This window comes from Panulirus ornatus, chromosome 25 (assembly GCF_036320965.1).
Source record: "Panulirus ornatus isolate Po-2019 chromosome 25, ASM3632096v1, whole genome shotgun sequence".
NCBI classification, from domain to species: Eukaryota; Metazoa; Arthropoda; class Malacostraca; order Decapoda; family Palinuridae; genus Panulirus; species Panulirus ornatus.
The window spans coordinates 5,834,298-5,849,402 of record NC_092248.1 but is presented as its reverse complement, the minus strand read 5'-3'; the positions used below and the strand labels follow the sequence as shown (position 1 = coordinate 5,849,402).

Here is a 15,105-nt window from a genome sequence, read left to right as displayed (position 1 = left end):
AAATTTCCAGCAGTGGTACTAAGATTTCCAGTAGTGGTAATAAGATTTCCAGCAGTGGTGATAAAATTTCCAGCAGTGGTAATAAAATTTCCAGCAGTGGTGATAAAATTTCCAGCAGTGGTAATAAAATTTCCAGCAGTGGTGATAAAATTTCCATTAGTGATGATAAGATTTCCAGTAGTGGTAATAAAATTTCCAGCAGTGGTAATAAAATTTCCAGCAGCGGTAATAAAATTTTCAGCAGTGGTAATAAAATTTCCAGCGGTGGTAATAAAATTTTCAGCAGTGGTACTAAGATTTCCAGCAGTGGTAATAAAATTTCCAGCAGTGGTGATAAAATTTCTATCAGTGATGATAAGATTTCCAGCAGTGGTAATAAGATTTTCAGCAGTGGTAATAAAATTTCCACCAGTGATGATAAGATTTCCATCAGTGGTGATAGATTTTCCATGAGTGGGAATAAAATTTCTAACAGTGGGAATAAAATTTCCAGCAGTGGTAATAAAAATTCCAGGAGTGGGAATAAAATTTCCAGCAGTGGGAATAAAATTTCCAGCAGTGGTAATAAAATTTCCAGAAGTGGTAATAAAAATTCCAGGATTGGGAATAAAATTTCCAGCAGTGGTAATAAAAATTCCAGCAGTGGTAATAAAATTTCCAGCAGTGGTAATAAAAATTCCAGCAGTGGTAATAAAAATTCCAGCAGTGATAAATACGATATATAGACGAGACATTTTGCTAAACTCTTCATTCCCATGTTATGGTCACTGGACACCACGTTCATGATCACATACGGGTCGAAGTGCCTCGCCAGGGGGGTCAAAGGTCAAGGTCACGGAGAATCATGGTGCATAACAAAGGACCTCTACATGAGTCTGTGGTCGGGTTTCAACACAGAGGCCTCCCTCCCCCTTTCACTTACCTTCCCCCCCCCCCACACACACACCCCGCTTCGTATATGTGGTTATTGGAAGGCACTGAATTCACAACGTCAAGGGCAATGTGCAGGGGGTCAAAGCTAAAGGGTCAGAGATCAACGAGACTCGGTCTCAATCAGCTCCCTCTCCTAGTGAGGTAACAAGAGGTCACAATTTCTCAGGTCAAGGGTCACTCCGCAGAGGTCATAGGTCAAGGATGTGCGAAGTGTGGAGTGTGCCTCTGTGTGTGTGTGTGTGTGTGTGTGTGTGTGTGTGTGTGTGTGTGTGATGTTAGATGTATAGGCAAATCATCCATGTCTCCAAGTAAGAGCACATGAGAACGCCTGGGGTCAAGGTCACTGCAAGTGTGAAAGGTCAAGGTCACGGCAAAAGTCAAAGGTTGAAGTCATTACAAAAAAAAAGAAATGAAGAAAGGTCAAGGGTCAGGAAATGATTAAGACGCCTCATTACTGGCCACAGTGCATGAGTTTGTGATTCTTAATCACAGAGCCCTCGGGTTCTTAGTCTCTGAGGATCAACAAAGACAAGATTCGTGTGGTGTCGAAGACCATAACACAAAGGAAAGAGAAGATAGTTGAGAATGACATTCAACTCCTTTCCCTTTCAGTTATGTGACCAGATACTGTATCTTTGTGATCAGAATTACAGGAGGTGCTTCGAGCTTCCAATTTCAAATCTTTTTCATGTTGATGGCCCCAGTCATAGAGACATACCCTTATCGAGGCCAGGCCTTAGGTAAACATACAGTAAAGGGCTGAAATGATAGAAAAGGAGATGAAGAAGAATAAGAGGAGGAGGAGGAAGAAGAGGAAGAAGAAGAGAAGTTGAAGAAACAAGAACAAGAATTTGAGAAAGAAAAAGAATATAGATGAGAAGAAGCTGAGAGAAAAAAAATGAAGGTGTAGTTGGAAAACCTTCCTCGTCAAAAGGATCAGATCATACACGTTAATAAAGACTCGAGAAAATACAGAATTCCAGACGACGAGGACGAACTCGAGAGCCAAGGTCGTTCAGCAAGGATGAAAGGTCACATAGATAGGAAATAGAACCTTGGAGGGTTTGCGTTACTGGATGAGTCTGTGGCACAAAGTAGAAACAAGGTAGGACCTCCTGTGAGTGTGTGTGTGTGTGTGTGTGTGTGTGTGTGTGTGTGTTAGATACATAGTGAATACAGGCAATGCCAGAAGAGGGGCTTAGTTTTATTCGAAGACGATTTCGCAACATTTAGTAGAGCAGAGCTCCTGAGCCTGTCTTCTTATGGCTATCCAAGTGCTAACAAGGACGTGCACAAGAGAGACTAAGAAAAAAGAAGAAATGAGATTACATACACGAAAGTTGGGTATTGACACGAGACTGGGACATTGTCACGAGACTGAGACATTGTCACGAGACTGGGGCATTGTCACGAGACTGGGATATTGACACGAGACTGGGGCACTGACACGAGACTGAGACATTGTCACGAGACCGGGGCATTGTCACGAGACTGGGATATTGACACGAGACTAGGGCACTGACACGAGACTGGGGCATTCTCACGAGACAGGGGCATTGTCACGAGACTGGGGTATTGACACGAGACTGGGGCATTAACACGAGACTGGGGCATTGTCACGAGACTGGGGCGAGACCTGGCATTGACATACATCTCTAGCAAAGTCAAAACCAGATCTGAGGAAAGGTGGTGGGATTCGAGTGGGGCCTTGTACCAGTTGCCCTCAGATGTGGATAACGCGATCTCCCGGCCAGGAAAGAGAGAGAGAGAGAGAGAGAGAGAGAGAGAGAGAGAGAGAGAGAGAGAGAGAGAGAGAGAGAGAGAGAGAGAGAGAGAGAGAATGTGTGCGTGTGTGTGTGTTTTCAGATTCTTGATTACCATTTCAGCGGGAGTCACCAGGCCAATGGACTTGCACACGAGGCCTTCCGTATTTTGACGCCTTGACCCATCCTGGGAGTGAATGGGTTAATTAGCTGGTTGATTAAAGTAGAGGGTTAGGAGGGAGGAGGCAGGGAGGGGTTGGAGGTGTGGAGGGGTAGGTTGGGGTGGGAGAGGGAAGGGAAGGGAGTTAGACCACGCGAGTTGACAGACTCCACATGTTTAGGGAAGGAAAAGGAACTGTGGGTGTGTTTTATTTTTTTCTAAGAAAGGAAGGAAACTTCCTTCTTGTCCTCTTTTTTTTCATCCCTTTTTTTCCTCCCTCTTTTTTTCCCCCTCTCTCTATCTCCTTCTCTCTGGCTATTGAGGGAAAGAAGACAAAGCACCAATCGGGGGAAAAGAGAATGGCTCCTTCTTTGTTTTCATTTCTTCACCACACCATTGGCTCACCTGTCTCATTCTTCCTCATCATAGCCACGCTCCCACCACCCTGAACACCTACAAAGTAGTTTACAAGTAAACTCATATTCCTCCTCTGGTAAACTAACTTCACACATCCTCCTGACGAAGGAGAGTTTCACCCACCTTGTCTCCTTCAGATAAGCCCATATTGTCTACCCATGTGTTTCTACTCCTTCAGATAAGCCCATATTGTCTACCCATGTGTTTCTACTCCTTCAGATAAGCCCATATTGTCTACCCATGTGATTCTACTCCTTCAGATAAGCCCATATTGTCTACCCATGTGTTTCTACTCCTTCAGATAAGCCCATATTGTCTACCCATGTGTTTCTACTCCTTCAGATAAGCCCATATTGTCTACCCATGTGTTTCTACTCCTTCAGATAAGCCCATATTGTCTACCCATGTGTTTCTACTCCTTCAGATAAGCCCATGTTGTCTACCCATGTGTTTCTACTCCTTCAGATAAGCCCATATTGTCTACCCATGTGTTTCTACTCCTTCAGATAAGCCCATATTGTCTACCCATGTGTTTCTACTCCTTCAGATAAGCCCATATTGTCTACCCATGTGTTTCTACTCCCACACTTCAAGCTTCGGGAAGAACACCCACTCCATCTCACTCCATCAGGCTAAGCTGTCCTCCTTCGGCACAGTATGGTGCCACTGACAACGGAAGGTGAAGTATGTTTTAGTGGACCTCGGAAGATGGTGGGGGGCTGACGCAGGGAGATGTTTTAAGGGGGCCCACTCCATCTTACCCATGCCACACACACACACACACACACATACACACACACACACACATACATACACATACACACACAAAGAAACCAATCTCGCTCATCTCAACTTCATGATTTGCCTTTCCTCTCATCCGACTCGACAACAAACACACATAAACGACAGAAAAAAAAACAAAAACACGTCTAGAAGAACGACTCAGGAACCACAGAACTCACCAGAGACGAAGACTCAAGTCACATGGACCTTAACCGATATATGAAACACAGGATTTTGATCCTAACGTTCAAATGATTTCTTAACACTCATCTGAAGTACCTGAAGACTACATGTAGTCTCTTACTTCCAATGGTTCTTATACTCCCTTATGTAAGAAAGGAATTGGATGCTCTTTTCAAGTCTCCTTATGACAAAGAAGGCATTCGAATCTACGTTATCCTCCAATTTGGATGCTCTTTTTAAGTCTCCTAATGACAAAGAGGGTATTCGAATCTACGTTATCCTCCCATGACGAAAATCAGCAGAATACGAGTCACTGAGGGTGAAATATTCAGTTGTAATCTCAAAGCAACAGGAGAAACTGTACTGTGATTACTGCTGTAACCTTAGATCATGTAACTGTTCCCTTATTGTAATGTGATTATGTAACTGTACCCTTATTGTTCTTTGTTATGCAAACCTTACTATCCATTCCCTCTGTTGATGATCATGTGGATAGGTTCCTCCAGCTTTAGCCCCCATCCCTTGCTGTTGACGTGGGAATTTGCCTCCTCTATCCCAGCCCCATCTCTTGCTATTGACGTGGGAATAGGCTCCCCCCTTGTATCCCAGCCCCCATCTCTTGCTATTGACGTGGGAATAGGCTCATCTCTCTATCCCAGCCCCCATCTCTTGCTATTGACGTGGGAATAGGCTCCCCCCCTCTATCCCAGCCCCCATCTCTTGCTATTGACGTGGGAATAGGCTCCCCCCTCTATCCCAGCCCTCATCTCTTGCTATTGACGTGGGAATAGGCTCCCCCCTGTATCCCAGCCCCCATCTCTTGCTATTGAAGGGGGAATAGGCTTCCCTCCCTCTATCCCAGCCCCCATCTCTTGCTATTGACGGGGGAATAGGTCCACTTTATCCCAACCCATCCCTTAGTGATGACATGTGGATATGTCTGCCCTTACCCAAACACTATCCTATAGAAGTCGTGTCTTCTCCCTACTGTCAATGTGTTTTTCGGACTATCCCTCGGTGTCCATCGGTGCCTCCTTCTTCATGAAGATATACTTCCTCGGCGACCCATTCCCGGCGATATATTTTTCCGTCGTCGTCAACACCTTCAGGGAGTGAGGGAGTGAGGGAGTGAGGGTGGAATGTAGTTTCCTGGTGAGGACCAACGTGGGTCCTCAGTCTATCCAATACTTGTCCCTCTCATAATAACGTCGAGTAATATTTCTCCCACTCCCCACTTTCAGACTCTCTCTCTCTCTCTCTCTCTCTCTCTCTCTCTCTCTCTCTCTCTCTCTCTCTCTCTCTCTCCCTCTAATAGGATAGTTATAGAAGGGGAAGAAGAGATGGGACAGGGGAAAGGGGATAGTTTGAAACAGAAGAGGAGTTCGTGGTGGTGTGTACAGGTGTTTACGTCGACTAGGGGGTGTGTATGTATTCGTGTTATGTATATATATCTACCTTTATTTGAAGGCGATTCACGAAGCTGAGCTGCATGGTATCCACTGGGTACATCGATGAATGAATGAATGAACGAATGAGCGACGCGTGCCTGAGTGCTTTGACCGAGTGGTGGCTAAGAAAGGATGAGGGTTGCGGGAGGGTTGGGTTGGCTGGCGGTCATTTGACCTTGATCATGGGCAGATTTTTGGTAATAGATAATCAAAGACGAGAGAGAGAGAGAGAGAGAGAGAGAGAGAGAGAGAGAGAGAGAGAGAGAGAGAGAGAGAGAGAGAGAGAGAGAGCACACAACAGACCCTTATATCTCTCTTCATCCCTTATCACCGACATAGCCTTATCTCTTTTCGCTTCACCAGCATCACCTTTCTCTCATCCCACAGACTCTAATTCCTCATCTGGGTTCCAGATCAACATCACACTTCCACGTCGATCCGGTCCCTCATGTGAAGTCCCGATTAGCATCAAAGCTTTTCCAGAAATCTGTTTCCTCATGTGATGTACAGATAAGCGTCGCATCTTGCTTGACGATAAGGCCAGAGACTGCTGCCGCTGCCATTCGCTAAAAGCTTATCTTTCTCGCTGCCTTATATCAAGCTTTTTCCCCGACGCTAAGACTTATCGTATGTGTTTCCCGCTAAAGCTTATGTTCCCCGTTTGCTTTATGGCTCGTGCAGCTTGAGATGTCCCCGTCCTCAGCTAAAGGGTATGTTCCTACCGCCAGCTAAGCGTAGCGTGAGACGTTCCTTCCTTCCGCTAAAGCTTCTGTTCCCAGCTGCTCTACGCCGAGACGCTCAGCACAGCTGGAGGCGTATTTTTTTTTTCCTTCCTCGAAGAGCTCAAAGTTGGCGGCACTGGCGCAACCATTTGTCTGGCAAGACTCGGGACGCCTCTCTCTCTCTCTCTCTCTCTCTCTCTCTCTCTCTCTCTCTCTCTCTCTCTCTCTCTCTCTCTCTCTCTCTCTCTCTTACTCACTCTCCTCGCTTACCTGCTTCTCACTCACTCTTCTCTCTTTCTCTCATCTCGTTGCAAACTTTCCCTCTTTCTGACTTTCTGTCTTTCTTTCTGTCTGTCTGTCCCTCTCTTTTTTTCCTCTTGTTCTCTTCCTAGGTTCTCCCGTTCCTTCCCACGGTGCCACACGAGGGTCACACAGGGAGTGGTGGAGTGGTGCCTCGTCGAGCGCCAGACAGCAGGATATGACACAGTAAACCTAGCGAGGTGCCAGGTGGCCAGGAGTTTGACACGGCGAACACCAGCGAGGTGTTAACTGCCAGGGAAGGAGTGGGGGGAGGTGTGTACCATGTAGGGAGGGGACGACACACACACACACACACACACACACACACACACACACACACACACAAATAAAAAAAAACACACAAAAAATGGGGTTTATGTCGCAACTCTGAGAGTGTTGGCCTTTCAGATTGCAGGCCCAGGGAGAGAGAGAGAGAGAGAGAGAGAGAGGGAGAGAGAGAGAGAGAGAGAGAGAGAGAGAGAGAGAGAGAGAGAGAGAGGTCATCCCTATACACACACACACACACACACACACACACACACACACACACACACACACACAGTGTCCTAGCCTTATTCTCTCCCTCCCTCTCTCCCTTCCCTCCCTCACCCTTCTCCTTTAAGCTGGCATGAGGAGAGGCGCCCTACCCTACATAGCAAACCCTTCCTCACATCCTCCATTCCTCCTTGATACATCACCTGCTTCCCTTCATCTACTCCTCCCACGTGCCATTCACATTCCCCTACAGGCCATAATCTTCCCCACCCCCCCACCCTGAGGCATCTCATATCAACGTATATTTCCCCCCTCCATTAAGAGGGCTATGAATCGTATCTCCCATCCGAGGCAAATTATCATCTCCCATATATATACTGCACTCCCATCGTGTTCATTTCTTATCTGCCTTCAACTCTATCATTCTCTCTTGAACATATTCAAAGCTACGTGTCTTTGCTTCTAAGGTGTTAGACTGATAGGGGACAGCCACGTCTACAGCATTTCTTATCTCATAGTGGGGATCTGTGAGTGTCTGTGTATCATATCTTACTCGTTTTTTACAAGACGTGTTTACCACTTGATAACTGCCACATACGTGAAGGCTGTGTCTATAATGTATGGTATGTTAAAGAGATTCTCCGAAGCACACAGGCGATTGAAACCCTTATCAAACTCGTTCGATCTGGCTTTGATCGTCTTATGTCTCTCGTCAGGTCGTTTCTGACTAGTTTGTCGTTCCTCGATCCTCCAGGTCGATCTCACGGTCTGATCTTCTCGTTCCGTTCCTCTCGTTCCGTTCCACTAGTTGAGTGGGCAATCGATCGCTCCGTTCCGCCGTTCCAATTAATCAATCTCTCTTTTCGTCCTCCAGAATCCTGGACGAGGAACGCCTTTTTTGAACGGGTCTTTCCAGCGTATCTGCCGACATTCGTCTCTCTCTCCTTTTTTTTTCCCCAGCTCGTAAAACACCACGGCTAAAAATTCCCAGAGTTATACATTAACTAGGTCCGTCTCCCGCGATTTCTGGATTAATTAGTCTATCAAACTTGCAAGACGTCCCAGCCTGGGATCTTTAAGGGAGCGAATTAAGAACGGTCCCTTAGGAGAAAGAAAAACAAACAAACTTGTGTTTAAAGGGCGTATTTTAGATGAATAATGAGACCTAAACTCTGGGCCTATGACCCTGGAAGGTCAGGTCAAAACTCACGACATCTTACTCAAGTATTGTACTATCGTGTTCTAGGGTCGTACCGTCATGTTCAAGGGTCGTGTCGTCATGCCGAAGGGTCGTACCGTCATGTTCAAGGGCCGTACCGTCATGTTCAAGGGTCGTACCGTCATGCCGAAGGCTCGTACCGTCATGTTCAAGGGTCGTACCGTCATGTCGAAGGCTCGTACCGTCGTGTTCAAGGGTCGTACAGTCATGTTCAAGGGTCGTACCGTCATGTTCAAGGGCCGTGCCGTCATGCCGAAGGCTCGTACCGTCATGTTCAAGGGCCGTACCGTCATGTTCAAGGGTCGTACCGTCATGCCGAAGGCTCGTACCGTCGTGTTCAAGGGTCGTACCCTCAGACTCCAAGGGTCAAGCTGTCTTGCTTGAGAGATTGGATTCAATACACACACACACACACACACACACACACACACACACACACACACACAACACACACACAAGCTAAGCTTACAGAGGTGACATTTGTTAACACTGTCAGTTTTCACTCCAGTGGTGGAAAACCAAAGTCTGGCTTCGAGGAATTAATGAAGAAAATTACGAGTTTGAAAATCATTCTCCTCCTTGGCGTATAATACAACGCCATCTACTGTTACCTAACACAGTTAATCCCTCAGGTAAGAAAAAAAAGCTTAATGGGTATTTCCTGTTTTTAGAAACGCCTTTGTCTTCGTTTAAAAAGACACGACCCTCTTTTATTTTTCGGTCTCTTGTCATGGGAGAGCTTGTGTGTGTGTGTGTGTGTGTGTGTGTGTGTGTGTGTGTGTGTGTGTGAGAGAGAGAGAGAGAGAGAGAGAGAGAGAGAGAGAGAGAGAGAGAGAGAGAGAGAGAGAGAGAGAGAGAGAGAGAGAGAGAGAGGTGGGGGCAAGGGTGAAGTTAAGCCTGGGAGAGTAGTAATACGATTTATTTTTCGAATGATACTTGGGAGAGAGTTGAGGGTCGCACGTCGTGCTTAAGGGTCGTACCGTCGTGCTCAAGGGTCGTACCGTCGTGCTCAAGGGTCGTACCGTCGTGCTTAAGGGTCGCACCTTCGTGCTTAAGGGTCGCACCTTCGTGCTCAAGGGTCGTACCTTCGTGCTCAAGGGTCGTACCGTCGTGCTCAAGGGTCGCACTTCGTGCTTAAGGATCGCACGTCGTGCTCAAGGGTCGTACTGTCGTACTCAAGGGTAGTACCATCGTGTTCAAGGGTCGTTCAGTCGTGTTCGAGTGATAGATCTAATTTTCCTTTATTGTATCTACAAACAGAAACAAATCTATAAATACTCAGGAACATCAGTGACATTAATTAGCTATTATATATTCTTTTCAATATGACTCCTCTAATCCACTTCATTAGCAAGAGTTACATTTGGATTATATTATTTTTCATACGTTTACAGAATTATTTTTGTTACATTTTCCATCGAATTCCCAGTATGGCTGATGACTCAGAGCGAACATCGCCCTCGTAAATGGAAAAATAACATATGAAACACGGTCGAGGTTAAGTAAATAGATTGACACCTGACATTTACATGTTAAAATCCCGTGTTTACAAAAGATTCGCCATCGATATTTACAGGATTCTCTTTGGTGTCGATGGCATCCGATCTGACATATTTACAACTGGACTCCACTATTTACAAAAAGTGACTCACAGAACAGAAAAAAAGAAAAGATATCAGTATTGCACACGCGATGTAAACTCAGAGTAACAAGTGTAAAAAAAAGTAAACTGTGTAAAAAAAAAGAGAGTTGTGAAACGAAAGGGTTTGTGTAAGATCTTTAGACACAGTGAGTGTGCAAGAGATATCTCTTTGTGCACAATGAGTGTGGAAAAAAGATATCTTTTGACACCTTAGCTGTAGACACGTTAGACGGGGAGACAGCGTGAGGGGATATCTCTGGTCAGTGATGACGAAGTGGAGAGATACTTTGAGATAATTTCCGAGAGAGCGATGAGACGCGAGTGTGTGTGTGTGTGTGTGGGGTGGGGTAAAAGGGGGAACAAAGAATACCCCCTGAATAACACGTTTGTCTCTGGGGGATAAATGCCAAAGAATACCCCAAACAAAGAATACCCCCTGAATAACACGTTTGTCTCTGGGGGGGATGAATGCCAAAGGGGGGTGGCCAAGAAACTTAAGATGAAATCTTACAGGTGGAATGGAATGACTAAGGGCGTGAGTCATTTACCCCAAGAATGAACTCAGCCTCGGAATGTCTTTTAGACGGAAGGGATTCAACACACACACACACACACACACACACACACACACACACGGAGGACAATATATCCTCCTCATGAGGAGGGGTGCAAGTGCGGACAACAGCACGAAGGCAACTTTTCTCGAAGCATTTCAGGAGATTGAAGACTCCACCGTGATGGTGACTGCGAGGGGGGTAATTTCACACGCGCCAGGAGACAGACTTAAATCCTCTCGGCTCAAACAATGAGAGAAAGGAATCCCCCGTCGAGCGTCTTCTCACTAAAGGGAAATACAAAATAGGAGACGCGACTGATAGACAAGAAAATATATTTGTTCAAAAGGACGATGAAAATACTCCCTTTCACTTTTTCTCTTTGCATTCTCTTGGATAAATTGGTCGTCTTCCTTTTCTGTTTGCCCCAAGGGGCATTTTCTTCTCCCTTAAGATATGGTGATTATACCATGGCTAATTTGCTATTACAAGTCGTGCATATCATCGTAATGACCGAATGATCCCAATTGCCAGGCTAATCACCATCACATACGAACTTTGCTCTCCATTGACTTGTCTTTACTAACATGGAACTATCAAAAGCCTATTAGGGCATAATTACAGGGGATTACATCCTGTATGTCTGTATCTACGTCAATACATAGCTTAAGGTTTCCCATGGTGTAGGAAACCCAAGGCGAAACCCTATTCTGAAGTCTACGGTTCATTAACTGTGTACCCGCGAACGAAGCAGCTTCGGAACGCGGCTGGTCGAACCCACCCGTACCAGACTGTCTATCTCGACAGACTGGTTGATTAAAATGGTACCGCAGGAAGCAGTAAAAATTGGGCAGAGTTTATTTGGTACTTTTTATTTATGGTTTTAGTTCCACAACTTCGCCAATATTACTACTACAGCGTTTTTGTTTAATCCGGAACAGATTGAGTCGTTTTAGATTTGGACAACTTTGATATGAAACTGTTGAGTAATTGGTCCACGATATGGATTGGCTTCACCGAATGTGAACCGGATGTCAGAATGATTTTCACTCTTTCGTCTGTGTATGAACGCATCATTTTCACATATCCCTCAGAAATCTGAGAAGAAATATCAAATAATTGATTATTCGATCATGACTCCATTCGAATGGACAGTCCTATACACGAGATAGAGAGTTTAATACATCCCTGTTGTATTGCCTTATCGAACCCTTTATCTCTCCCTGTCGAGACAGAGGGTTCGATACAGCTTCGTTCAGGCGTACACCAGGGCTGCTACCTATGACAGAACACCTCCCCGCTGCACAAAACAAGACAATTGTTCCTCCGTTATCCCACGGCTCCTTCCTTGACGTACAGCAAGCCAGTGGATAGCAGTAGTCGTGTGAGCGAAACACAGATACAATTTATCATCTAAGATCCTGCAAGACTGCATCTGACACAGAACATGGCTCCAATTCCCCTCGGATGATATATCAAGGTAGGAGTTCATCAGCAGACTTGAACGGCTGGGCAACGCCACATGCGCTCACAGGAGACTGAGAACTTCCCATTGATGTGAGGGAAGGTAATACACCCAGTGCTTTGGTCCCTTGAAATATATATATATATATATGTATATATATATATATATATATATATATATATATATATATATATATATATATATATATATATATATATATATATGTATATATATTTCCCTGGGGATAGGGGAGAAAGAATACTTCCCACGTATTCCCTGCGAGTCGTAGAAGGCGACTAAAAGGGAAGGGAGCGGGGGGCTGGAAATCCTCCCCTCTCTTTTCTTTTTTTTTTTCCAAAGGAAGGAACAGAGAAGGGGGCTGGATGAGGATGTTTCCTCAGAGGCCCAGTCCTCTGTTCTTAACGCTACCTCGCTGACGCGGGAAATGGCAAATAGTATGAAAGAAAAAAGATATATATATATATATATATATATATATATATATATATATATATATATATATATATACATATATAATTTCATAGATTCTTCGCACTACTTACTTCACATATCTTTTACAACACAGTATTTCTCTTATCTATTTACTCAGCAGGGAAAAAAAGGAAAAAACGAGTCGTCAAACATTTGTTAAGTAAACTGTGATGTGCAAATTTTATCAGTGGACGGAGATTCATCAGATGTTTGCTTAGTTAACATGGGTCCAACCGATTTTTTTCCCCATATTTTTCCTGTATTTCTGAACACTTATTTTGACAGCAACATTTTCTTTTTTTTTCCCCCATTCGTTTTGTATGTTATTCGTTAATCTGGATAGGTGATTTAGGTCTGTTACTGATTATAGTCATTCATTTAGTGTTGTATTACCATTCTAGATCTAATACTGATTATAGTAATTCATTTAGTATTGTATTATCATTTTAGATTCATATCATTATCTTGTTACCTCTTGTCTATAGATATTAGGATTTTGCTATTACCTTTACCATGCTACTATTATTACTACCACTATACCACTACTACTATTGCTACTACTACTAGTACTACCACTACTACTACTTCTACCACTATTACTACTACTACCACCACTGCTACTACTACTACTACTACCACCAGTACTACTTCTACTACTACTATTACTTCTACCACTACTACTACTACCACTACTACTACTACTACTACCACCACTACTACTACTACCACTACCAAAGTCTCCAGCCCTATGAGTGGCATAATGAAAAGCATTGCATCACTTCATACCATCTTATCTTCTTATCTCCTTCAGATGACGCAAGGCTGCCCACTGCTCAAAGGCTAAGGCTCCACACTTCGGGCCGGAAACTGGGACATGGAAACAAATACGTCCTGCATAGGAGGTAAGTCAGTCACAGATCTTGACGAAGGTAAACTACATCCAAGTGTACCCAAGGATGAGGCTCAGTTATGGCCTTAGACATTTTAAAGCAAGTTTACCTCGTTAGCTCAAGGTAAACTTCAATGAGAGATGTTCTGAGGTAAACTTAAGTAGCTGCCAGTATACTCATAACTCAGACAACGTCATGGGTAGGCACACAGAAGGAGAATGAGAAGCATTTAAAGAAAGGGTGTTCCATTAAAGGCATTGCAACTATAGACGAAGTGAAGGTAATTCAAGAACTAGATCATTATGGTAGCTAAGGCTTATCGAACTGTGTCATTTATAGATTCTTATCAACTAGTAGTTATCAATTAAACCATTCAGATAAAAGGAATTGGCCTGTAGGGGATATTGTCTTAATGTCTAATGTGAGTCTTTCTGACAACCAAAGAAAACGTAGATTAGCTAATCTCTTCGAAAGATATTTAGCTCCAGTCCTGATCTTGACAATTCCTCTTAATAATGTGTAGAGATTGACTTGCTGATGCTCAACACAAGAGGACACAGCGAAGATAAAAAAATATCTGGTGAAATATGGGTCACTCAAGATACGCAATATTGCGTTCTAAACTTCCTTTTTTTTATTGATACATTTACATACACACATATAGGCAAACTGGTAAACTAAGTTGGGATATTAGCCTTGGTTAAACTCGACCTGGCAGACAGTTATTAAAAATTCTTGCCATGAGAGTAGAGTGAATTATGTCGGAGCCGACCACACATCCTTGGACCCCAGGGTGGGTCATGCAATGACGATAGTTTGCGTCATGCAAGAGACGGTAGACGGTACTGCATGGGACACGGTGGCCCGACGCATTCCGAGACGGTAGTCTGAACCACACAGAGACAGTAGCCATAGTGAGACGGTAGCATGAACTATATTGAGACGGTAGCAGCATGAACCATATTGAGACGGTAGGAGCAAGAACCATATTGAGACGGTAGGAGCATGAACCATATTGAGACGGTAGCTTGACATCAAGGTCCATTAAGGTCTGCGTGACACCTCCACTTAGGAGCAAAGTCCCATGGGGGAGAGAGGAGGGAGGTGGAGAGAGAGAGAGAGAGAGAGAGAGAGAGAGAGAGAGAGAGAGAGAGAGAGAGAGAGAGAGAGAGAGAGAGAGAGAGACTCATCGTCGTACATGCCCAACAAAGCTCCTCCCTCTATCCATGACTCCATCTTTTCTACTCCTTCAAATATCATTGCACATCATCCATTAAGCAAAAGTAAACCAAGGTTCGGAGTAAACCACTGAGGTAAACCACTGAAGTAAACTACAGTGGTATATTCCCTACAATGGTCTATCCTTTATTTTTTTTCTTTTTTTACATCTCTCTCTTTAAGGCTCTGGCCACTGCCAGGGGTGAAGGTCGAATGGCCATGTGCAATTTTTTTCCTCTATTATATATGATATTTTTTTTCATACTGGTTGGGGGACGTGGCAAAGAGGTTCACAAAACTCGTGTTACTAAACTGTCAGGTCCTGGGTTCGAATCCAGTTCAGGATTGTGTGTTCGTCTGACGAAATCTCCTCCTCCACTTCTGAGAGAGAGAGAGAGAGAGAGAGAGAGAGAGAGAGAGA

At 44.3% G+C, this 15,105-nt stretch overlaps 1 protein-coding gene across 1 annotated transcript in view; it reads left to right on the top strand.

The window, feature by feature from the left end:
- Positions 1-15,105, top strand: part of LOC139757204 (uncharacterized) — a 119,553-nt gene that overhangs the window by 55,651 nt on the left and 48,797 nt on the right. The window contains 1 exon segment of the mRNA XM_071677359.1: positions 13,388-13,478. Coding sequence (XP_071533460.1) covers positions 13,451-13,478 — 28 coding nt within the window. The 5' untranslated portion in view covers positions 13,388-13,450.